This window comes from Neurospora tetrasperma (assembly GCF_000213175.1).
Source record: "Neurospora tetrasperma FGSC 2508 unplaced genomic scaffold NEUTE1scaffold_81, whole genome shotgun sequence".
Lineage (NCBI taxonomy): Eukaryota > Fungi > Ascomycota > Sordariomycetes > Sordariales > Sordariaceae > Neurospora > Neurospora tetrasperma.
This window is the reverse complement of record NW_009799179.1, coordinates 8,528,570-8,553,036: the sequence shown is the minus strand read 5'-3', so window position 1 is coordinate 8,553,036 and position 24,467 is coordinate 8,528,570. Positions and strand designations below refer to the sequence as shown.

Sequence of the window (24,467 nt, the reverse complement as noted above, 5' to 3'; positions counted from 1 at the left end):
AGAAGGACGTCATGCTGCCGGTATTGAAGGGAGACAAGCCTCGACGTTCGATGATCTCCCCACAAACTGTCCGAACATATTAGGGCCCCGGCTCATGACAAGCAGTGCAAATGGGTGTTGGGTACTCTGGGATACGATCAGATGGGAGTGACTGGTGCCATTTTCGGACCGTTGCGGTGTCAAACACAGTCTGCTTGCCTTGAGGGGCCAATCCGCCAATGAAGCCAAGCTGCAGCCAGTCGTCTCAACCGGGAAGAGATGTCTGGGGTGTCTCTCCATAATGGTGTAGATTGCACGCTTGCACGCATTTCTCTTGGTCTTCCTCACGGTATGTGGGGTGGTGTTTGCTTGTTCATCTGCGACAGACGGAGCCCCTGATGACTGCCGCCAATTCCGCCATTCGACGTCAAAGGGGGCGCCACATTGTAGCCCATGGAAGCAATGGAATCGTCTTTTTTTCCCGCCGGGAGATCAATCTGTTCCTTTCCTGAAATATGGGGATGGCGATATGCATGGAAGCTCGGCTTACCCGTCCCTTGAACACCGTTCTGTTTCGGATGAGACGTTTCAAGGCTCCTTTGACAATCACGTTCCTGAAGGGGGCGACGCTTGGAACTTTGAACACGAAAGCGAGATGTCGACGTCCGTAAGGAAGAATTCAACGGCCGCCGGAGCCTCTTAGAGTTTCGTCGTCGCCAACATCCTAGGCACACAGTCACACCCGCCGCCAATGACAGAAACTTTGGACTTCTAATGAATGATCAGTGATCGAATGAGTGATTGTTTCAAGTGGAGAAGAGGTCTTCTATAAGGCTTTTGTTTCCTTTCTTCGGAGTTCTTCCCGTAGCCTCGGGACGATAGCTGGACGGGGGTCTGTGCAACGCCTCTGTGGTTGTTCTGCTGAAAGCGAATGCCCCTTTTCATGCATACGGCTCCACAGGAAACGCAGTAGCTCTTGAAGCCCACCCTGAAGAAACAAAGAACTTCCAATCTCGGACAATCGCCAACACATGCCCATATTCTGGCCGCCAGATAGGAGCTGCGCCGTTCTGACTTTGACCTTTTTGGTTTGATGCACTTGGTTAGGGCTGGCACGGCTGACCAAATGGCTTGGTGACGGATGAGATCTTTCTTGCGATATCTGAACGCCATCACAGTGCTGAGTGTATTCTAGTACGCATTTTCTTGTACCACTCTCCCAATGGTCAAAGCTTTCGTTAACGTGCCGAACGGGCCCCAAATTCAGCTAGGAAGTTGCTGACCCCATCCGACGCGCATCCGATGGGTCCCATCGCGCCCTTGCGATGACAAACTGAGGAGACCTGTGTCAACAATGGAGTCACCCCGCGCCAATACCCAACGGGCATTCGACCACGGCGAGAAGAGTGGATATATCCAAGGGCGCATTAGGCGAGTAAGGCTACTAGTTCAGACCTGGGAGTCTCCATGCTTCCTTATGGCGACATGATTCCACTTTCTTCATCGGGTCGACTTGGCGATAACACCATCTCAGCTGTGTAGGTTCATATAAATAGGTTGATAGAACAGAGTTTCAGTACTCCAATCAAGGTCCTGACTTTCACCAAGCTGTGCATTTCAGTTCAACAAGTAACCAACACCATCAAGATGTCTTCCCCAACCGGAAACCCCGTCCTTGACGGCCCCAAAAAGCTCGCCGCGGCTTTCCCTAACAAGGAGCTGTCGATGGCTTCTCTTTCGGTTCACGCCGACGACTACATCAACAACCACCAAGCCGTTGCGCCTCCCATGCACGTGTCCACCACCTTTCGCTATGCCGAGAACCCAGACGACTTGAAGCCATGGGAAAACCTCAACGTATGCCTCTTACTTTCTCTCCTCACCTTCTCGTCAAACATTGAAAAAGATCCTCAATCTCAGAATCGCACTAACACACAACAAAAACACAGCCCAATGCTCCCTTTGACTCCCACATCTACTCCCGGGACTCGGCCCCCAACTCCACGCGTCTCGAGGCCATCCTAACCTCCCTCCTGGGTGCCCCCGCCCTCACCTACGCCTCTGGCCTCTCTGCCTTCCACGCCATGATCGTCTTCCTGAACCCCAAGCGCGTCGCCATCGGCGGCGGCTACCACGGCTGCCACGGCATTCTCAAACTCATGAAGAAGCTGAACGGACTGGAAAAACTCGAACTCGAGTCCGACGCCGACCTCGCCAAGCTTCAACCGGGCGACGTTATCCACGTTGAGACGCCCCTCAATCCCACCGGCGAAGCCCGCGACCTAGCTTATTACCGGCGCAAAGCCGACGAGCTGGGTTGCTACTTGACCGTGGACGCCACCTTCGCTCCCCCGCCCCTGCAGGACCCGTTCCAGTTGGGCGTGGACATTGTCATGCACAGCGGCACCAAGTACTTTGGCGGACACAGCGACCTGTTGTGCGGCGTGCTGGCGTTCCGGCCAGACAAGGCTCAGGAATGGCTACCGGCGCTGTTGGAGGAGAGGCTGCACTTGGGCGCAGTGCTGGGGAGCTTGGAGGGCTGGCTGGGGGTGCGCAGCCTACGGACGTTTGAGCTGCGCATCAAGAGGCAGGCGGAGAGCGCGCAGAAGCTGGTGGATTGGTTGGTGGAGGAGAAGGCGAAGGAGGGCAGCCTGGTGAGCGAGTTCGTGACGAGGATCCAGCATGCTTCACAGCAGCCCGAGGCTAAGGAGGAGGGCAGCTGGCTGCGGAAGCAGATGCCTGGTGGCTTCGGACCGGTGTTTTCCATATATCTCAAGTCGGAGCAGCAGGCTAAGAGGTTGCCCAGCAAGTTGCACTTGTTCCACCATGCTACTAGCTTGGGTGGCGTTGAGAGCTTGATCGAGTGGCGTGCCATGAGCGACTTGGATATTGACAAGAGGCTGTTGCGTGTAAGCGTTGGCGTCGAGAGCTGGGATGACCTTAGGGACGATCTTATTCAGGGCCTTGAGGCGTTGAAGAAGGATCCAAAGGCGCAGTAAATACCAAGATACTACGAGTGATGATCTAAAATATATATGCCAGGAAGTGCAAGATGTAATAATTACTCGATTCATTAAGTTGTAGTTTTGTCCATCATGTCTGTATATACTGTGTCATAAGAGCAATATCCTCATTACCCAAAAACGCCCAAAAGCCAGAATCCCATATCCTGCGTCATCCTCCATGAGGGAGTGACGTCCGTCTAGTTGTGCGATCTAATATTGTGCGTGACTTCATTAAGCAGTCCACCAGCCGAGAGCCCACAGGTTGACATGTACGTAAAGCCTGGACATGCCAAACCCGGCATTATCCGCATCCCAATTTGGTAAGCCGAAAAGAAGAGAAAGAGAATTTTACTTTGGACATAAATCATGACTGCACCTCCTGTTCTTGCAAGGCGGTGGCAGTGGATGGTCGGTCAGCGACAGGCATAAGCTCTGCCCCCTGTCCGCTCTGTCCCCGCTTCCGGCCGGGGAGGAATCGCGACATGGCTTGCCCGTTCTCCTTCTCTTTCAGCGGGGTGGCGTTTTCAGGGGCATCGGAACCAAACTTGGAGAAGAAGCCGCGCTTCTTGGCCGGCTGGGCCTGTTGCTTGTCGTCGTTGAGGCCGACTTCTTCGAAGCTCTCTTCCGGAGTAGAGAAGTCCCGCCTGAAACGATGCTCACTGAAAACCGACTGTCGCGGCGTGCGTGGGAACCTAGCAGAATCGAGACTCTGGCGCGGTGCGAAAGTGAATTCGCCGGCGGTGGGAGATACGGGGCTCTTTGCAGATATGTCCTAAAAGTGGGAAGTGTATCAAGGTCAGCCATCATTTGTGTACGGCGATCATGGGCCTGAAAGCAGGATGGATGCGTCGGAAACATACAAAAGACCTCCTATAGGAGTCAAAGGACTCTCTCGAGATGGAAAAGTGTTCAATCTCAGGAACAGCAGTCTTTGTTTCGGTAGAGTTGCGCGACAGGTATTTCCTGGGCCAAATTGCTTCTTTCTCGACGGGAGACGGCTGTAATTACCCCTGTCAGATGTCTGTGCTTGGATTGTTTCTCTAAGCCATGCCACATGGGGATTTCATTTCATACCGGCAAGTATACACCACTGTCATTGACCACTGAGACCAACAAGACGAGTTAGCATGATGGCGCTTTCTACTGGCATTGACGATGGTCTAGAGGGGTTAAGGCGGTGTTGGGGTTGGTTGATAGGGGCCTGGTTTGTCATACCACTCATCTTGTAATCGCCAGTATCTTGACCCTTCTTGTTGCTGCGGATGTTGAAGGCCGACGAGGCTCTAAAACCGACCGTGTTTACCCTCTCGAAGCCGGCATGGGCAAGGTCGGTATTACCAGCGTCGGAACCGGGGCGGACGTTCTCGTCCTGGGTCACGGCAACGCCAAGTCGGCGCGCAAAGGGATTCCGAATTGGCATGGTGGAGGAGTTTGTTTATTCGCCGTTGGAGGAGTCAAGTCGGACCGGTATGCAACGTTAAGGCGTGACGGGGTCCAGAAATAATCGTAGTAAAGACAAGTATGGGACTATATGAAACTCGAATGATGCCGCTTTGTGTTGTAGACACTGGGCGGTCCAATATCTGGTTTGCGATTAAGGTCCAGGTGTGGGAAGAAAGATAGGCAATGGGCGGTGGATTCGTCCGAGTTTTTGTGCCGACTTTTCTCTTCAGAGCTAAAGATGCGATGGAAGGTGCAATGGATGGGAATTCTAGATGTATAAATGGAAGGATAAATCAGATGAAATCGGACAAAAGCAAATCAAGGGCAGCGAACATCCCTATTCACTCGAGTCCCGTCCCTTTCCCTCGGACAGGTGGTTCCCACTCCCAAGCCACTCTCTCCAGCTTCTCAATGGTCCGCAATTGTCCTCAAAGACGGTCTGGCCGAAAGGGACCTTCGCGGCCATTACATAGTGACATTTCCATTGGACGACGGCGCCAAAGAGTGGCACAGCGGGGCACTCTTGTGCCGTTTTAGTTTGCCAGCTGCACAGACTGCAGTAGCTGACCTGCAGCCTTCAGGGACACTTTAGCGACACTGTGCCTGTGCCATGGCAGCCATACAGCTTGTCATCCACATGCGGATACTGCTGAAGAGCCAAAAAGGGGAATTGCATTGAGCCGTTGGTCCCCCCGCCCCGCTTTTAAATTGTGCTCCGGGGTGGCGCACAAAAGTGCCCGCTTGTGTATCGTTGATTGGTTGGTGCCAATTGGGTACCTAGGTATGTATGTACAAGCACCTTGTTTAGTTGTACCTATGTATACGCTAAAAGTGGTGATGCATTAATCTGTGGAAGAGTTCTAACCTTGAGAGTTGTTATAACAAACGACATACGGCATTCGACAAGATGGTCCCTTTGATGCTCCGAGTCATCCTAGTGCGATCGCATTGTGCGGGGCTCCCAGTGTCATGGAAGGTCATTGATGTGGAGATATGGTGATGACGTTATCCTTTTTCCCAACTCGAGAACTTTCACCTCGGCAAAATACGCAGTGTAGCAACTAGTGTACTGTGTAGGATTTGATTGCACAAGTTAAAGAAGTCGCCATGTTATAATACCGCCTTTTGACGATTCAGAACCCTCATCTTGATCGTGTACATCAGGACAACTTGCCGGTTAAGCGGTTAAATCTCAAAGTTTAGATCAACTACCTCCTCGCGAATCCGGCGCAACTCGAGAAGGCTGAGCTGACGTAGTTGAACCATCCCGAATACGGATTGTCGTAGTGAAGCCACAATTGTCTTATGTCACCTTGTATTGCCGGGTATCTTTCATATCTTACATGTACTTTTAGGTGCTGACATCTAATCGGAACCGGTGCCATCCGGATCATCCGAGAAGCCGTTGAACTCATCGTCTTCCGAGCCTGCCTCGTCGTCCTCAGCTCCTGCAGCCAACTCCTCCGCATCGGGGTCCTCATCCTGTTCCTCAATCTCGTAACTGCCGCTAACGTCCCATCGGTCACCCTTAGCAGTGCGGCTAACATACTTGACGAAGCGCAGTGTCCCGCTATCACGGAGCACCAGTGTCATCTTGTTCCAAGCAGCCGCCTGGAAGAAGAGAATGTTGTCGTCGTCCTCGCTGCTCTTGTAGATGGCCGCATCCTCGTCCTCGTCATCGTCACCGGCCATATACACTTCGTGGCCGCCGACTTCCACTGTTTCCTCCTCGGCCTTTTCATTCTTATCAACAGCCTTGCCCTTGCCCTTAGAGCTGCCGTTAGAGGTGGCTTTACCCTTGCCCTTGCCCTTGCCCTTAGCCTCCTCCTCTTCCGACTCTTCCTCCTCCTCTTCGTCCTCATCCTCATCCTCGACATCACCCCATCCATCGGTAGGTGTTAGGCCGATGTTGAGCTCCAGACGAGCTTTGCCATCATGCCCGGTGGCAAGAGTATAATCCTTACCATGACGGAACCGCCTAGCAAGGAGATCATGGCCTTCAATAGTGGACCTTGTTGCCATCTGCAACCACAGACGGAACTGCCTGGATGGCAGCAGAACATCCAGCAACTCCTTGATGGGCGAGTCGGGGGCATTTCCCTCGCCTGGCTGCAGATACAAGAAGCGGTGCTTGTGGGGCGGGCGAGCCACCTTCCAAGCACCAGACTTCTCGATCTCCTCGCTACCCTCAGGAAGTTTCTTGGCCTCCTGGGCCTCGACATATTCCTTGATCTTGGCAGCAAACTTAGGATGCAAAATGTCGGATAAGGTGATGCTGAACTGCTCCTCGAATTGGTCGGCAATGTTTTCGATCGTGTCGGGGGTCAAGTAGGTAGGGGCGAGGTACTTTAAGAGAAACTCCAAGTCGGCTTCGTCGAACGTGTTTTCTTCATCCTCGTTGCTCGACTCCTTCTCCACCTGCACGGGCTTCGCAACTGGGCGGTCGTACTGATCTGGGTTGCCCTGCAGTTGCATCAAACCACTCTTGTGGGCAGCCTTTTCCTCTGCGCCCTCGACATAGCCATCCTCGCCGATTTGAGGGATATGAAACCATCCGCTGATAGCCATACGGATGCGGCCACCCTGCTTTTCCAGCTCCTCCTTGGAAGCATGGTATACCTCCTCGACGTCGTGGAAAGATTCTCCGGGTTGGACAGCAAAGAAGGACAACTGATTCCATGCCGGTGGGATAACCTTGACCGGGTCTGGGAGCGGTGTCTTGGCAATCTCGCCGTCCTTGCCCTCACGGTCCTCGACGGGGAAGAGACGCAAGGCACCACCCCACTCGGGTTTCCAAGGGGTATCGGGATCCGTCAAGTAGAGGATGTAGCTGACCTTGCGGGAACCAATGACGTCGTCGTGGCACAACAGGTAGCAGCCCGGGGTATAGACATTGATGGCCATATCCGTCTTACGTCCACTCAAGGGACCGCAGTCGGTGATGTGGGAAACATAGTTGCGGAAGGTCTCCGAGTAGAGAGCGTCGCGAAGGGCGAGAAGAGAGGGCAGCTTGGACAGGGCATCGTCGTCGAGACCGTCGAGATTTGCGAGGTCACCGCTTTGGTGGATCTTGTAGATGTCGGTCTCCTTGGGAGTGAAAGAGACATTGTCCTTGATTTCGTCGCGGACCTTGCGGAGGAGGGAGTCGTCGACTAGCTCGTTGATAACGGCGTGCTTGTAAGGGGTCGAGGAAGCATACTCCTGCGTGTACTCGTTAAGGACGGACTGGTCGAAGAGCCCCTTGCGAAAACGGGCCTTGGTGTCTTCCGGGGAGAGAGCTGTGTGCGGTGATGCAGGTCAGCCACAACTGGAACCCGGGCGAGCATGGGGGCCAATGGACGCATTACTGTTCTTCGATTTCTTCAGGTTCTTGGCCGACTTCTTGCTGTCAGACCGTGCCTGATTCTCTGCCTTTCTCTTCACCATCTTGAGTAGGTCGATTGGCTGGTCTGCACAAATTTCGAGCTGTGATTGAAAAGACAATGTGCAAGTGCAAATGCAGCAGGAGAAAAACGATGGCCAGGAAGGTGCCGTGGGCTGATACATAAGTTATCGCAGCTCTTATCGAACCACTAGAGTGGAGCAGGCTTGCCAAAAATTTTGTCTCCGCCGCTGCATGTCGGATCCTCTTTCCCCACGAAAAAGTGGTCAGAAAGGCAGGGATCGCCAAGTATCGCATGATTTGGCTAATCGATAACGACGCGTGCGTACCTAGAGGTACCTTGGCTACAGCACCTAAAGTGGCCCAGTATGTACAACTCCTCACTAGAAATGCTCTTTATATTCCGCTTCTAAAGAGCAATTCACATTGGAAACAAATTTTTTTTTTTTTTCTCTTTTTTCTAAACAAACAGGAGCTTTGAAAAACTCCGGGACAGTTCGTCTTGACTTGAGCAATAGATGGTCTCACACGTCTCTGAACAGTGCAAAATGCTACTAAAGGTGTAGGTGTCATCTACGGAACCGACCTTTAGACTGGCAAGAAGGGAGTAGCTGTTCTCATCTCTCGGGTCTGATTGCGTCTGTTGTATTTCAGGTTTTTGTGCATCGTTTGAATGGGCGACATCGTATAAGGCTTGAGAGACAGGCTTCTCTGATTCTCAGTACATGAAATTCTTTGAATTGGCCAAATATTCCAATGATGAGCATATGCAACCTAATCTACATTCCTGAGCATCCACAGTCGAGCCACATAAGGTAGAGAAGATCGCGGATTGTGGGGGAAGGGCCAGTGATATTAATACACTGAACTGCAAGGTGAAGGAGCAGCGTCTACTCGTCAGATGCAAGCCATGGAGAAAGAAGGCGCTTTTAGACCCGGCGAGTACGTTCCCCCACTCGCTCCCCTTCCATATTTCCTCAGGTTACTACTATCTCTCTTATAGCTTGCCGTTCCTCTTCTCGACAGCCTCACGAAGTAGCGCAATGACCTCAGAAGGATCCTGGGCCCCGAAGACGGCGCTTCCGGCTACGATGACGTTCGCACCTGCGTCCGCCGCCTGGTCGATGGTGCTGGGTCCAAGGCCGCCGTCGACTTCAATGTTCAGCTCGGGATACCGCTTCCTGAGCTCTTGAACCTTGGGCAGTTCGGAAGCCATGAACTTCTGTCCACCGAAGCCAGGCTCCACTGTCATGATGAGGACCATCTGCCAAACAGGGGTGTTTAGTATGTGCCTTTCTCCTTCTCCCTTGACTCTCCATGGTCTTCACTCTTCACGCCAAGCCTGTCCAACATTGGAAGATAGACCATCATTAGGTAAGGGGTAAGGGCATGAGTAAACTTACATCCGGTCTCTCCTTGGGGTCCTCGGACTCCAAGATCTCCCAGAGGACATCAACAGAAGTTGCGGGCTTAAGGGCAATACCCGCAAGCATGCCCTGGTCGTGGATGTACTTGATCAGCTCCTTGGGGTTGGTCTTCTTGTCCGACTTGGCCTCGGGCGACTCGGCGGCCGTCGAGAAGGCGGCCTCATAGTGGAAGCAGTACAGATCGCAACCTGCCTTCTTAAACTCCTTGACCCATTTCTTGGGCTCGGCAATCATCATGTGGCAGTCGAAGGTGCCCTTGCCGTAGGCCTCGGTTGGCTTCTCAACGTGGCCGCGAATCTTGGCGACGATGGGAGGGCCCCACGTTAGGTTGGGGACGAAGTGGCCATCCCTTGTGTTTGGTGTTAGTTGAGGTTCTTTTCTCATGGTGAGGGGGCGATGAACTACGATCAGCTTTCTTACATGATATCGACATGGAGCCAGTCGGCGCCCTGGCTGATTGTCTTAGAGCAGTCATGGCCGAGGTTGGCAAAGTCGGCCGACAGAATGGAGGGTGCAATGATTGCTTTAGGCGCCATTGTGAATGTGTGGATTTCGTGTTGAGGAGTGTGATGTTGATCAAATGATACGATATCGCGGTTTGAGATGGATGACTCTGCCAATTCGGTCTATCCCTACCTTGACCTAGCGGGACGGGACGGGATATGTAGATGATGGATCTGAGGGTCCCGATGACGGATGGGTCCCCCTTTCCACATCCACATGGCGGAAGAGGGGCATGGTGGTTCGCCGACCCGGCCGGTTCTGTCCCGACAACGGTGGAGCTTAAACGGAGCGAAAGTGGGGATTGAAGAGCCTGGCAATGACGACAGCGGGGAAGCCAGCAAGGTGACTGGCAGCTGGCTGTCGAATGGGGTTAACCGACAGGCCCAGCTGCCGTTGACATCAGTGGAATCCCAACTGAAAGGCTCCCAACAAAAATTGCTATGTATCCAGCGCCGGGGTGTCTCATATCGCCTGAGAGCTTCCGGTCATGATTGAGCTTCCAGTCTCCATGTGATTGCAGTGGCGTTTTTTTGTTCATCTACACCAACCTAACATTCCGTTTCGCAATCAATCTCCCATCGAAATAGTAGACAGAAAACAACAGGCACATCACATGGCGGGTTTTCTTTCATACGTTCCCCTGGTCAACAGGCTGGTTGGTGGTGAGGCGCCCAGAGCCATCGACGTTGCTCCCATCAAAGTCCAAAATATCGAGACCGACGCAGACAAGCGGCCGCGGACACTCAAGCACCTCTTACGGGCTAACCACGTGAACCATTCCATCTTGTACCATGACCTGCAATATGACAACCATATGGCACATATCCTCTGCTCATCATATGAACTGGGCGCCCAGGCACCGCAGCTGTATGACATCTATGAGGAAGAGTCCAAGACGTTGGAACCATGGAAGGACTCGCCTTCTGAGGTCTCTGAGGCAGATTGGAGGGATAACTTAGGTGACAGACGGTATCAGAGAGCCTATGTTGACTTCTTTGAGGACATGATGGTTATGAAGTACAAGTATGACTGGAAGCAGGTTATTGAGGAGTTCATGTTTGGGGGCAAGCAGCCATTGATCAATGGTCTTATTTCCAGTCGTAAGTACTTGATTTCGAGCTGCAAAATTATGATTCATGCTGCTGACCAAGTGATGTAGTTGGCCATCCTCTCATCCACTTGGGCTATGCCTATGAGTTCGATAACAGAGAACTTGCCATCGAAGCTCTAAGCTTGGCATCATCCACACACAATTACTTGCACAAGTACATCGACGACTCATCGTACACCACCAAGTCGACCATCTCCTCCACATCGCCCTCTGAGCTCCTGACCAAGCTAGCGAACGACAGCCGTTTTGACGGCCTATTTGACGAGGCCAAATTCGAGAACGTCGACGCACTCTTTGAGAAGGCCGAGCCACTGGTTTTGGAATACTGGAACGCTTGGGAACTGGCCAATCCCGTCGAGCAATTCCGCGAGTCCCAGGAGGCGGCCATTGAGCTCCTGGTTGCATCTGTTCCACCCGGGACGCATTCTTACAACTTCTTCCTCGTCCACGTATTGACAACGAGCCATGCCGTTCGAGTGTTGCTGCCCTTCGTACCAGTCAAGTTTCACATCAACCTCGTGAGGCAATGGTGGCTTCTTACCCTGGCGGCGTACATTGCTGTGCTCCGCCCCAAGGTTGACCCGGATTACATCCCTCAGGACCTGAAGGGTAGGAGCTGGAATTATGTTGAGGACAAGGCGCTGAACGGTCGGTTTGCGAAGGATGCTCATTATGTGAAAGGTTGGTTGCCTTCTTGACACTTTCTGGTTCCGATCGCTTTACTAACACAAGAACTCAACAGCCATCCGGTCAATCAGAGAGGCGGCAAAGACTTGGGGTGATGTCCATGACCGGTTCCTCGCAGCTGCGGTTCGGTTTGCGGATGATTTCGAGGGATGGTGGTAGTTTGGAGGTCTCTGGGTGTGGGGTTCGGCGATGGTTAACTCCAGTGCTGTATTCTCTGTATATTAGCAATGCTCTTAAAATCACGGCCACACTGTTGATGATGAAATCCTAATAAATGAGTCAGTGGTTGGGAAGGCATTCTGTTTTCACACAAGTCTCAAGGTTCGAGAGAGTGCTGGGTGGCTCACATGAAAAAGGGTTAGGGTTGTACCCGGTGTAACTGTACATTATCCCTGTAAACTGTACGTTTGCGCTGGAAATCCGGGCCTGGGACGTGCCATGAAGGTCGCGGTAGCAAAGTGCCGCCTATCGCCATTGCCTCTATGATGATTTTTCTTGTTTACAGGTAGTCTGAGACTTCGTCACTTCAACAACCGCTGCTCTCATACACCTCCTCTCGTTATACCCCACCGTGCAATGTGACCAATGCTGTGTCGCACGCACCTGCGAAACTTGCAATGGCGCCGGCTGCAAAGCGACGCAAACGGACCATTGTCGACGACTCTGACGCCGAAGAAGACGAGAAGAAGCAGACGAGTCAAAACAATCAAAACACCCTGAATCGCTTCCTCATCGCGTCCCCCGTCGCGAGCAAGTCCGCCAAGCCAGACGACAACGACCGCCTAGAAGTAATACCGGATTCTTCAAGTCCTGTGAGAGCCACTACGAGAACTACACGCGCTTCGACAAGATCTCAACCTCCAGCTGCATCGTCTGCCACCCTCCGGAACCGACTGCCAAAAGCTGCTTCCGGAAGCCCAAGCGCAAGCCCGATCAAGTCACGGACGAGGGCACAGAAGAAACTCAGAACTGAGGAAAATGGGAGGAATGGGGACCTCAAGGTTCTATTCTCGAAGCAAACGGAAAGGAGTCAAGCATCTGCGGCATCGGGCGTGAGCAGCAAGGATATTAGCGATTTCCTTGAGGATATCATCAGCGAGTCTGATGACGACATCGCTCTGTCCAAGACGGCAGCATCCAGCTTGGTTGGACTGCAAGCTCACAGGCGCTTCAAAGACAACTCCCAGGGCACCTCCCAAGGGAGCTCGTTGTTCAGTACCCAGACTAGTACGCTAAGTTCAACCACGGGTCAGCGCTTCTTGAAGCAATCCAGACCAGCTAGGCCAGTGGTTGCCCCACCTCCGCCGACCGATGACGATTCTCGACCGTGGTCCGAACGATTCGCCCCAACAAACCTGGAGGAGCTGGCGGTACACAAAAGGAAAGTGGGAGATGTGCGGAAATGGCTGGAGGATGTTATTGCTGGCCGGATGAGGCAGCGCCTCCTGGTGCTGAAGGGCGCTGCTGGCACGGGCAAAACGACCACTCTGAAACTGCTAGCCGAGGATATGCGATGCGAAGTTCTTGAATGGAGAAACCCAGCAAGTTCATACGGTGTTCCTCAGGGATACCAGTCTGCGTCTTCGCAGTTCGAAGAGTTCTTGGGAAGAGGCCGGAAGTTTGGACAGCTGGACCTGGAAGGAGACTCACCTCTGCCGGCACTGGCGCCCACCACCAACACATCAAATCAGGGCCGAAGGGTAATCCTAATTGAAGAATTTCCCAATACCTTCATGCGATCATCCACCGCCTTGACCAACTTCAGGAACACAATTTATGAGTTCTTGGCGGCTAACACCCCAGCACTTACACCCTTTGGGCAGACACCACCCGCGGACTCAATTGTTCCAATAGTAATGGTAATATCTGAGACCTTGCTTACCACAACGTCTGCTTCCGCCGACAGCTTTACTGCACATCGATTACTAGGTCCCGAGATATTGCGACACCCTGGGACAGGTGTCATCGAATTCAACCCCATTGCGCCATCTCTCCTCGCTAAAGCTTTAGAGCTGGTAGTGAAGAAGGAAGCCCGAAGGTCGGGCCGCCGAATGACCCCTGGACCACTGGTGCTTAAACGTCTTGGAGAGATTGGGGACATCCGAAATGCTATTGCATCGCTAGAGTTCCTTTGTGTTAAGGGCGACGATGACGCCGACTGGGGATCCAAGATTGCTTTCACGAAGACGAAAAAAGGATCAAAGGATGCAGCGCTGACCAAGGGTGAGCAAGAAAGCCTTGAGCTAATATCTCAGCGAGAGGCAACCCTGGGTATCTTCCACGCGGTTGGAAAAGTCGTATACAACAAAAGGGCTGAAAAGCCGTTTCCCTTGGGGTCTGAAGAAGCAAAAGCGGAGACATTACCAGGCTACCTGTCACACTTGTCCAGGCCGAAGAAATCCGAAGTTGCTGTTGACACGCTAATCGATGAACTGGGTACTGACACCCAGACCTTCATTGCGGCCTTACACGAAAATTACGCCCTGTCGTGCGAAAGTAGTCCTCTCGATCCCAATTCTTCCTTAGATTACATGAATGGATGTCTCGACTACCTGTCCGAAGCCGACCTTCTCTGTCCCTCCTGGGACATTTTTTTTGGCGGAAAGGGAGCATTCGCCGGCGGAAATTACGGCGGTAAGGACTCGGGTAGCCATATACTCCGGCAGGATGAAATGGCATTCCAGGTCGCCGTTCGCGGCCTATTGTTCTCCTTGCCGTCGCCTGTTAAACGGCAGACGCACCCAACGTCAGGTCGTGGGGGAGGAGACGCTTTCAAAATGTTCTACCCGGCTTATCTCAAGCTGTGGAGGGCCAAGGAGGAATTGGAAGGTTGTGTGGACACGTGGGCTACCAAGATGCTGAAGGGCGAGGACGGCATGACATTATCGCATAGCGGCGGCACAACTATGAATTTGACCAGCGGTGCATCGGCGTTCCAAAGGCCATCCTCGACAGCGAACCCGAACGTCAACAGCGTAAGAGATTGGGCTAGCACACAAAGACCCCAGCCAGCCACGCAAGCGCCGACCACCGCGTCAAGTAGTTCCGCGCCCCCTCTCCTCTCGCTCGGCTCCGCCGCTCGACAAGAAATGGTCCTCGAGCGTCTCCCTTACATGGCACACATTGCTCGCGGTCGACGCTGCTCGTTCGGTTCCATGCGTATCCGGGACCTAGACAAGATCGTGTCCTTCCATGGCATTGGACCTCCCGCAACCGAGGATTTGGACGAAGACGAAGCTGTAGGAGCGGAGGAGGCAGGGGTGACTGAGAGTTGGACTACGGATAAGCCTGTGGAGGAAGCGATGATCCCCGGGCGGGACAAGAGAGGGCTAGGTGCGATCCTCAGCCGGGCTACTGCCAGTAGGGTGCATGGTAATGGACAGGAGCAGGAGGCGACGGAGCTGGGTGGGATTCAGAGCTTGGTGCTGAGTGATGATGATATCGAGGATTGATTGATGGGCGGGCATGGCCGTTACTAGCGACCAAGAGTTCAAGGGTCCATTAGGCTTCAATGTACTTAGGACGTTATACGTCACAGAAAGGGATCTAGAATCAAGAATTTTGGCAGAGATGGTACTACACGGGAATAGATGACAATGAGACGACCACGTCCAGTAAACTATATTCCGAGTATGATGTGCAGGGTACTGTAAAATTGTGTCCGTTTCGATTCGATAAATCTTGCTAAACAGCAAAAAAGCAGTTGAAGTACGAGAACAGTACATAATAGAGGAGAGCCTAGATAATAAGACAACAAACAACTGTCTTTTCACAGATCCGTAAATTGTATGTTCAGGTCAGTTATCCCAGTACCACATTTCTTTGACCCCTCCAACAATACTAGATCTTAGAACTTCAGCGCCAATTGTCATATTTTGCATCATCACTGCGATTGGAACTCCAAGCGGTGCACGAGCCGTACAAGGTGAACGATTGCACCTCGTGGTTGTTGTGGTTGGGGTGGCAACATTGGGCTGGTGGTAGTTTCTGACTACAAGGTACATAAGTCAACTGTCAGACGCTGAACTGCTGGAGTGGGCCTGCTCATACGAACTCATCTCCTGCCTTTTACCGGATGTGACCGTGAGTTGGCCCAAAATACTCCAATACCCTAATCTTTGGAACCCATCTGGACATCCAGACTTCGAATCATATTTTTGTCTACTTTTTGCTCTTTTTTTCTTCTTGTTTCCCAACTGGGAACATCCTGCTACGACTTGGAAGATATTTATACTTTTTTTCGGCATCTGTTTGATTTCTCATAATGATTGTTTAGGACGTTGCGACAGTTTGTTTTCCCTTTATCACAAGTTGGTAAAGCGGTGCAGGGCAGTTTTTTTGCTGCGTCCAGCGTCGCTATCGCGCGATATCGCTGCCGCGGCGCACCGACTGCCCTGTGTGTTGTTGTTATTGCCCGCCCGCAGTGCCGATGTCCACCAACATCTCATTCTCGCTTTTGCTCAAACTGCAATTTTCCATCGGGCGCGCAATTGAGTGCGAACCACGGCGCCAAGTTCCAAGCAGATGCGCGGCAGCCAGGTACACTGCAAATCACCTGTTTGACTGAACCAGACAACACAATTAATTTTCTTTAACTTGTTCCTTGTGAATCTTCTTTGATGAAGCTTTCCCCGACAGCCTGGGAGGAGATTACCAAGGGATGCTAGCGGCAACAGCGGACAAACATTGAGACGGGCTGAGTGCCCGGACGGGTGCGGTCGGAGTCGGGAGCAGTTGGGACTTGGTCGAAGGGTGAAGAAGCCAACAACAGCATTTGTCGCGGTCGGCCAACACCAACAAACGAGACAGCATCCCGCCTAGAGATGCTGTTTGCAATCCATGTTACTATTTGTATTTCTTATCGTCTTCAACCCTCTTAACATCTCGCTGTCTCGATGGTGGCATTCAGCCAGAATTATTACAGGTTTCCGCGAATAGCTCTGGCACAGCAACGATACTATGCATGGGATCGATAGCTACCGTGCGCCGGTGAGAGTCGGTCTGCAACGCATATATCACATTTTCTGTTGTCAGTTTCCAGGTTAGGCAGTTGTGATTGCAACTTCTGCTTGTGATGGAAGGGATGGATGGATGGATGCCCGATCACAACGCCAACTGGATCCGCTCCGATGGTGCCGGTGCCCGCACCCGACATGCGGAAAATGGGGACCCACTTTTTGCCCGTTGTAAGTCGGCCGGCTGGCGAGGCTGGGTCGGATCGGGCGGGCAAGGTTAAGCAGTCGGGCACCTAGTATGATGCGGGTGAACACTAGATACTTTGTGGGCATTGCTATGTACAACACAGGAGACAGGTTGAATACGTCTTGGTAGGATTATGGGACTGGTATCAGAGATGTAGAGCTTGGCCACGGACGATAAGTCCTCTTGATCTGGAAACTGACAGCTCACGCAGGAGAGAGATATCTTCTTCCAAATAAAATCCCTTCCCTTGTCAGCCAAAACTGGATTTACATTCTTTTTTGTTTCTTAGCTCGACACTTCTTGCCTGGCCAAGGAAGAAAAAAATATCTTTGCATTGATGCTTAATCATTAACGCGTCATCCCCTCGCTTTACCTTGTTTCACTTGTGAACATCGATTTCGCTCTGCGCTCATCACTACAAGGGTGAGGTGCGGTTAAGAGTGTTCGAGTACCTAGAAATGGGGGCAAAGCATGGTGTCCTTTCCATGTGCTGACCACCTGGCACGAGCAATGTTAGAAACATGGCAACCCGATAGTTGCCTAGACGGAGAAGCATTGGGTCACGGAGGGGCTGGGATGATGCTTTTCCATGTCGTGCCAGATGCAGAACTAACAAGAGTGTCCCAAGAAACCTCATGCGACCAGCCAAGCGAGAAAATTGACAAGGGGAAACTAGAAAAAAAAAAAAAAAAAAAAAATACGAAAAGCCCAGACGCAAAGAGGCCATGTTGGAACTAGGGAGAGAGAGGTGGTCAGTTGGCCTTGTCTTACATCTGATTGGTTATAACCCGCAGGACCTCCCCAATCTGGGTTTCCTGATAGCCTGGATTCGCTTCTCATTGCATGGCTTCGGGTCCCAGCCAGGCTTTCTTCGATATCGATTAAGCCCTGGAATACATGTACCGCTAACTTTATTTTAATGAGGAACAACAATTGATAAAGGGTCATCGGATCATGCCAGGTTAGTCACTCCTCTTGGTGTAATGAGAAGGCGGAAAATCTAGACTCTTCCTGATCGTAATGTGTCGAGCGTAAATATCGTTATCTGCTGACCAAGCTCACAATGTCCGAGATATACAGACATCTTCTCTGGATATTGCCAACAGTAACGATAGTTATCTCATTATCATCGCTGGTGATCCGGCAAGCTAGTGAAGACGATCAGCCCCAGGATTGCGGTGCTGTTGGACAAATCAGCTTTCGGGGACTCGCGAAGTTGTTCACGCTGAGCCAATGGATAAGTGCTTAAGCGATAGGGTAGGTAGGTAAGTATGGATAACACGGCGGGGCTGTGCGGCCTAGAGGTCTGCTGCCAGGACTTGCGTGGACTTGTTTCCGGGATCAACGATCTATCTGTTTCTGGTCAGCTAGCCCATGAGGTGGTGAACTCTAGGGGGTCTGACGATGAGTAACGGGCACTTTTTCCGAAGGTCGCATGGCTTTAACGATCAGTCACTGCTTCGCGGTTGAACAACGAAGCGCGTTCTCGGAGCTGAGATCGTTATTGCATTGCGAGAATTTCTGGTAGTGTACAGGAAGCTCCCAGGCCACGATCTTCATCATCCCACACACCGACCAACCTTTGACGAACTTATACGAGTCGAGTTGGCGCCCCACCGCAGATTTCCCCGTGAAACTGCTCGCAACGCAGGTATTGTTATCATGGTGCTGCCCGAATTTACGCCACATGGTGTTATGACATGACACAGTTGCTCGCTTCCTCCCTCGCTACAAGTTCCAAGACTTGGTTTGCCTCTGAGTGTATGCTGTTCTTTGCTGCTGTGAGACGGATCATAAGCTCCAGATCCAGAGTTAGAGGATGTGTGAGACTGCGAGCAAGCAGCAACAGACTGGGCAGGCCGGGTGCTTTTCTTTGCATTTCCTGATGCGCCTCTCGCTTGTTCGTTACGGCACACATTTTCATAACCATATACTAGTGGTGCCACCACAAACAAGCAATGCTGGGGGCCCACGCTAAGCAATTGCAGGCTCGTGTGCTTTTCAGGTTCGGTGATGGTTGAGCAGAGGCGTTGACGGTCCAGAGTGCTGCTTTGCAACAAATACCGATACGTACCTAGCAGGGTCACCGGGCAATCGATGTGGGTCAGCGCCGAGATAAAGTGTTGGGGGAAAGCTGCAAAGGTATCTCTAGGTACGGTAGTCAGTGATCAGAACTTGCCCCATAATATGAAGTAGTTCAGGGACTCAGACGTAAAGACACGAGGCGAAGCTGCCGAACTTACTGGCAGTCGGAAAAGAGGAGAACAACGAGAGGCGGGGAGTATTTATATCGGGGAGCGGTTTGGTCGGGTCCGAAAGCGCTACCTGGCGGGGGGTTGCTGCGATGCGCTGCCTCCCGTCGCTGCTGAGGGCCCGGACCACTGCGTGCCCTGTTTGCCGTAGTGTCTGTCTCGTTGAGCCAGACGGGAGCTGCTGCCTTCTTCCACCACATGTTACTGAATGGCAGAAATAGTTCATAAGGTATTCACCTTTACACCTGCTGGTGCGCGCGCAGTGCGTTCCGTGGGTGGTGACACAACTTGTGCTCACTCATCGTGGTAAATTACAACGAAAGGACAAAGGAAGATGTGGGCGATGGCTTGCGCTCGGTCGCCGGAAACACAGTCTTGCCTGTCGCATCCCCACTCTCAGTCAGCAGCTCAGTGAGACGAGCTTCCAGCGCGGTGGCTTGAACTTGCGCCGTCAATTAGGTGGTACCACGACATGCAGTGAAGTGAACCGCAAGTGGTCCTCATCCGAAAGCAAGTCAGTAGCAAACTGAGAACACAGAATACCTAGGTACTAATCTGCAAGAATCTCTAGACACAGCAAGGCAACGGTGGAATGATTGAAATGTCGAAAATGAGAAGAAGCGCAAGTGACCTTGGTTGGGCATTGATCATTGATACGCTTGACGTTCCCTGACTCCCAAGACGTGTACTCGTCACAGACCGATTCACTGCCCTGTCCCGGTCCACTGTTTGAGCCGACCCCGCCGCCAAGTTCCAACAGCACATCCCGGTTCACAAAGAAGTCAGGCATGTACGCCGAGGTCGAAATGGTGGTTGGAAGTCAGTAACAAAGACAACAAAACTCTGGGAGAACAAACGGCTCGGGGGATCTCTCGCCAGAACAACTGCAGTTATATTCTGCCTTTGGATACGTCCCTCTCATTACGAGCTCCCATTCCGCAAGAGTTACATGACTCTACGTGGGCGTTGCAAGGCTTGAATGGTGGAGTAAGTGGTTGGGTTCGCATGGTTAACAACTGTTTGGACTGTATCACCAACCCTGGTATCAAACCCACCGGCCCCAGCTATCAAGGCTCGGAACGAAAAAGGTCGCTTCCAGAGTTCCAGCTGCCTCTATGCTCAATGAGTGGACGCGGATTCGTGGAGGCAGTTGGAGATAGGTAGCCAGTAGCCTACCTACATCCATGTAACTGCTGCCACTCCTGTCCGCTTCCGCTTCATGCTGCCAATGTCCCAAAAACGAATTGATGACATGATTTTACGGGATTTTTGTTCCTCTTGTGACGCTGTAACAAGACGTCCCATTGCTCTGCCCACCTCCCCCCCGGTCCCGCCGCTCCCTGGCTTTTTCCGTGGCTGATACAAAACCAACAGCATTCCCACATCCCTCAACGGCCTTGTGCTTGTTTCCTTTCGATCTCTCTTCGCTTCCCTTTCCTATCGATCCGCGGCTTGATGCCCGCCGCCCTACTCCTACTACTGCTCGTCTGCTCCGGCCTACTCGAACCCGACAACAATCAAACAGCCTCAGCTTCAAGGGCACCCAAGTCTACCTCTACCCGCCGAATCCGCCTTCCCCTCAAACGCACGGCGTTATCCTTGTTTGGTCCGGCCGCCTACCTTGGATGAAAAGGGCTCATCATAACGGCGGTAAAGAACAACCCTTTCATCGGAGGGCCTAGGACAACTGGTAGTGATAAGAGACGGGTTTAGAAGGCGCCATCTTAGTCGAGCCGGCAAAGCAATCGTGGAAAGTCAAGAAGGCTGGCCTGCAGTTTCGCATATTTTCGGACTCTGCAGAAGCCTCTCTTCATCTCGGTGAACCGCGACATCTGTGAGCTTTTTCCAACCACGTCGAGAACTCAAGTGTTCGCCATTCACTCGTAACGTACCTGGCTGCGGTGGACAAAGTTGAGCTTATACTGCAGGCCGATCAATAAATCTCCCGTGGATACCCATGCTTCCGAACCAACATTTAGTCCTGGGCGAACACCTGCTGATTGTTGCAAGACTTGCTACCCCGTTGCGATACGACGTTTTCACCCTCACATGGGATTTGGGCAAATACACTTTGGCTCCAATTCTATCTAGATGTGCCTTGTTTTCACTCCACTAGTCAACAGTCTTTCTACTTTCTGCCTGTGCCACTTGGGACTGTGAAGGGCAAACAACAAACGAAACAAAGACCTCGATCTCTTTATCTGATACTTAATCCCGCCCAACACATCTGGCCGTTTCGAAGCAGATATTGAGAGACCCTTAAAGGGGCCTTTTTGAGAAGAGCAAGGTCTATGGTTGACGCCGTCTGCAACAGTCCGTTGAGAATCCGTCGGGCTCGATCTAGCCTTTCTAAGTCTCATTTGCTGTGATCGATCTCTCCGAGCTGCTCTTTGAGTCAGCGTGCGACTATGGACGAAATGGATTACACGATGCAGGCTTCTGTTCATCCTGTCCCGCTTCCCGGCTGGTGGGTAAATGGTCCGCAAATCCGTGGGCAAGGTCGTTGCCCATACAGAAGTGGACTGATGGAAGGCGCAGCAAGTGGAACGCAAACGGGAGATTCTGAAGGTGGAAGTCTTGTTGGGACAACAGAAGGAGCTGGAGGATCTGGAGGATCACAACCGAACCACGGGCAGTCATCAACAACAACATCCAGCCGCCATCAACAGTCGACCCTGCCTCACCCGCCGCCACACCTACCGCCCGCGTCAACATTACACCACTCATTCTTCCTTCACGCGGGTTATTCTGACAACTCTCTCCCGCTTCCACAACAGCAAAACTACTATTTTCTCCCTCCCATTCAGATACAGCAGATTCCTGGATCCCATAGGCCCACGCCGCCATCATTTCCCAGACATCCCTCAGACCCTTCTCCGCCTACGTCCCACTCGGCAAATCGAGGGTACGATCCTGTTCACGCTGCCAGCAATAGCAACCACGCCATGAACAACCAAAACAGAACTAGTCAAGAGTCTGGCCAGGGTAACAGTGGAAATGCCGGCAACAACATGAACAATTCGGGTGGCAATCGGCAAGACGGCCATCCATCTACTGGCCATGCGCATCACTACGGAGGCAACGGCACCAACAGTAACAACAACAACAATGCCAATAATGGCAACGTCACGGCCCCGACCACGGGCGTCAGTACCTCGAGTGTCAGTGTCGGAAACACGGTCACGTCCGGTGCCGGTACTAACACGTGGTTCCCAGCACAGTCCACGACGGCATCTTGGCCTCTCCCTTCCCTAGCTTTCCAAGTACAGCCTTCGGTTCCCTACTTTCCTCCGCCGGGCTCTATGGCAGAGCTGTACGGCCTGAATGGTGGTTCCTCAGCAAATTCGGGTAGAGGGCCGGGGGCGCAACCAGCTGCGAACCCCGTCTCCAGTGCAGATGCAGACACACTTATGGGCAACACAGAAACTCAAGGTGGCTCATCTGCTGCAACCGCTGCAACCGCCACCCCGCGGGTTGGTGGCTTAGACTCGGGACCGATACAGGCTGACTGGACGCCTCAACAGGGACCGAGCCGTTCTGCATTCCCACCAGTGCCACCACCACCACCACCCGGTCTGTCGTCCATAGAAGCAGGCTACCTCGACAGGTTTACAAGCTCGCATAATCACCCCACCTTCAGCAACATCAATCCTCTTGGCCAGGTACTGCCAGACCCAGGCCATTGGGGTTCTCGTCACATAAGCCACGCAACTAGTGTCAACAACTCCAATCAACATCACACAAATGGGCCCCCGCCTGGTCATCGTCGCCAACCATCGCATCAATCTAGTCAACCTGTACTCCCAGCTACTGCGACCTCGTCAGCAGGTAGTCACATCAGGCTTCCCGCCCCCGATCCTCACTCAAGGCTCGCTCCATATCGTCCCTCGAGCATGTCGATTCCAACCGAAGGCGGCAACGACTTGTTCCATGCCCTTCAGCTTCCCCAGGGCCCCCCAAACCCCCCGGGCCCCCAGGCTTCGGCATCGAGCGCTGACCGACCGTCTCGCCAACGATCAGGCTCCGGGTTGACGAATACAGCTGCACCACTTCCCGATAATCAGTCCCGCACTGGCTCCGCAACCACCTCTGCATCTGCTCCCACTTCGGTGTCCGTGTCCAATACGGGACCTCCATTTGTTGGACACTCGACTTCGTTCTCCCGTGGGCCTGCCTATCCCGAGATGCGAACAGAGATGCGAGATTTCATGGTGCGAGCTCTTCATCGCTCAGACAGCGTCAGTGATGACGATATGGATTTTCCAGACGAGATACCGACGCGCCGACTAGTCGATGAGGAAAGAGCAGCCCAGTTACTCAGGGCACGGCAGGTGGCTCGCGGACAAAGCACAAAGAAGGTGGCGTCGCGAAAGGCGATAGAAAGTCTTGAACCTGTAAATGTTGCGGACTTGCCTGAAACGGATCGGAGTAAGTTGCCATCTTATCTTTGTGTCGCAGAGATCATCGAGTCTAACTTGGCAGTCTGCGATATTTGCTACAACGATTACGGTACTGAGAGCCCGGAGGGCATTTCAGAGCAACCGTTACGACTTCCCATATGCAAACATATATTCGGCGAACATTGCATCAAAAAGTGGTTTCAGGATTCGAATAGCTGTCCTTACTGTCGATCTGAGCTTCCTACACAGCAAGTATACACTCAGGCTAATGCCCAGTCCATCAGAGAGTTTCTAGATAGTGGGCCCTTCAGGCGTCATGGGAGTAGAACGTAAGCTTTGCCCTCCAGTCTTTCAACCTCTTGCTCTGACATGTTTACAGGCAGCACGAGTTACTTCGTCAAATGGTCCAATTCAATGAGAGGTATAGTGGCCCCAGGGCATGGCAAGCAGCGGATCGACGATCGCCTCCTTCGGAAAATACAGGCAACACGAGACGAGGGCCCAGACACGGCACCTTGCACCAGCGACAGTCATCATCGGGAACGTCTACACAAAGCAGCCAACGCCCACCGCGTGAAAGGGTCAGTCTCATTCCCCCCCCCTCGCTGGTAGATTCTGTATCTGCTCTCCTTTGAAAAGCTGGAAGTCGGACTACTGACAACCTTCTTCCCGATCCAGCCTGCCTCTGATGGTGACAATGCCTACAGAAGTGCCGACACGAGCCAGATGTCCTCCACTCCCCAACAGCCACCGGCGCCATCATACACATCCGAACCAGCACCTCCATGGATGCAGCATGGTGAAGCGTCTTTTGCCTTTGAGCCCTCAAATCGCGACCCTGCTTTCCCTGATCAGATCCCCGGCACGAGGGGCCCCGCACAAGGGCAGCCGTCCATTCTTGCACAGCGTGATCAGCCTCTTGCGTCCACATATTCCGGTGAAACCCCTTTCCCTGGTTCTTCTACTTTTCCCCTTACTGGTACTGGTAGACAGTGGCCTGAATAGGGGCACGGGTATCATGCTTCCTCGAACCAGTTGGCCAACACTGGAGCAAGACATACTGCTCAACCTTCCC

The 24,467-nt window shown here is 52.6% G+C and overlaps 8 protein-coding genes across 8 annotated transcripts; 4 read left to right on the top strand and 4 right to left on the bottom strand.

The window, feature by feature from the left end:
• Positions 1–1,575: 1,575 nt before the first annotated feature.
• Positions 1,576–3,049, top strand: NEUTE1DRAFT_133866 (uncharacterized protein; the record flags this gene model as incomplete). Its single annotated transcript, XM_009858789.1, has 2 exons — positions 1,576–1,836; positions 1,929–3,049. 2 exons carry the CDS (start codon positions 1,627–1,629, stop codon positions 2,976–2,978), a joined length of 1,260 nt encoding a protein of 419 aa, XP_009857091.1.
• On the bottom strand, positions 3,029–4,705 carry NEUTE1DRAFT_74131 (uncharacterized protein; the record flags this gene model as incomplete). The annotated part of the gene is made up of 2 exons (XM_009858788.1): positions 3,029–3,756; positions 4,099–4,705. 2 exons carry the CDS (start codon positions 4,402–4,404, stop codon positions 3,349–3,351), a joined length of 714 nt encoding a protein of 237 aa, XP_009857090.1.
• Positions 4,706–5,718: 1,013 nt separating this feature from the next.
• Positions 5,719–7,898, bottom strand: NEUTE1DRAFT_74127 (uncharacterized protein; the record flags this gene model as incomplete). The annotated part of the gene is made up of 2 exons (XM_009858787.1): positions 5,719–7,705; positions 7,775–7,898. 2 exons carry the CDS (start codon positions 7,851–7,853, stop codon positions 5,793–5,795), a joined length of 1,992 nt encoding a protein of 663 aa, XP_009857089.1.
• A 631-nt stretch (positions 7,899–8,529) lies between these two features.
• Positions 8,530–9,964, bottom strand: NEUTE1DRAFT_133863 (ribulose-phosphate 3-epimerase; the record flags this gene model as incomplete). The annotated part of the gene is made up of 3 exons (XM_009858786.1): positions 8,530–9,073; positions 9,213–9,585; positions 9,657–9,964. The coding sequence occupies 3 exons, from the start codon at positions 9,770–9,772 to the stop codon at positions 8,807–8,809; spliced, it is 756 nt and encodes a 251-aa protein (XP_009857088.1).
• Positions 9,965–10,272: 308 nt separating this feature from the next.
• Positions 10,273–11,826, top strand: NEUTE1DRAFT_74122 (uncharacterized protein; the record flags this gene model as incomplete). Its single annotated transcript, XM_009858785.1, has 3 exons — positions 10,273–10,840; positions 10,900–11,532; positions 11,594–11,826. 3 exons carry the CDS (start codon positions 10,354–10,356, stop codon positions 11,695–11,697), a joined length of 1,224 nt encoding a protein of 407 aa, XP_009857087.1.
• A 329-nt stretch (positions 11,827–12,155) lies between these two features.
• NEUTE1DRAFT_126784 (uncharacterized protein) lies at positions 12,156–15,071 on the top strand (the record flags this gene model as incomplete). The annotated part of the gene is made up of 1 exon (XM_009858784.1): positions 12,156–15,071. The coding sequence occupies one exon, from the start codon at positions 12,156–12,158 to the stop codon at positions 14,988–14,990; it is 2,835 nt and encodes a 944-aa protein (XP_009857086.1).
• A 3,121-nt stretch (positions 15,072–18,192) lies between these two features.
• NEUTE1DRAFT_119207 (uncharacterized protein) lies at positions 18,193–18,460 on the bottom strand (the record flags this gene model as incomplete). Its single annotated transcript, XM_009858783.2, has 1 exon — positions 18,193–18,460. One exon carries the CDS (start codon positions 18,427–18,429, stop codon positions 18,193–18,195), a length of 237 nt encoding a protein of 78 aa, XP_009857085.1.
• A 2,838-nt stretch (positions 18,461–21,298) lies between these two features.
• On the top strand, positions 21,299–24,397 carry NEUTE1DRAFT_126782 (uncharacterized protein; the record flags this gene model as incomplete). Its single annotated transcript, XM_009858782.1, has 4 exons — positions 21,299–21,463; positions 21,800–23,420; positions 23,772–23,977; positions 24,071–24,397. 4 exons carry the CDS (start codon positions 21,401–21,403, stop codon positions 24,395–24,397), a joined length of 2,217 nt encoding a protein of 738 aa, XP_009857084.1.
• Positions 24,398–24,467: the final 70 nt, after the last annotated feature.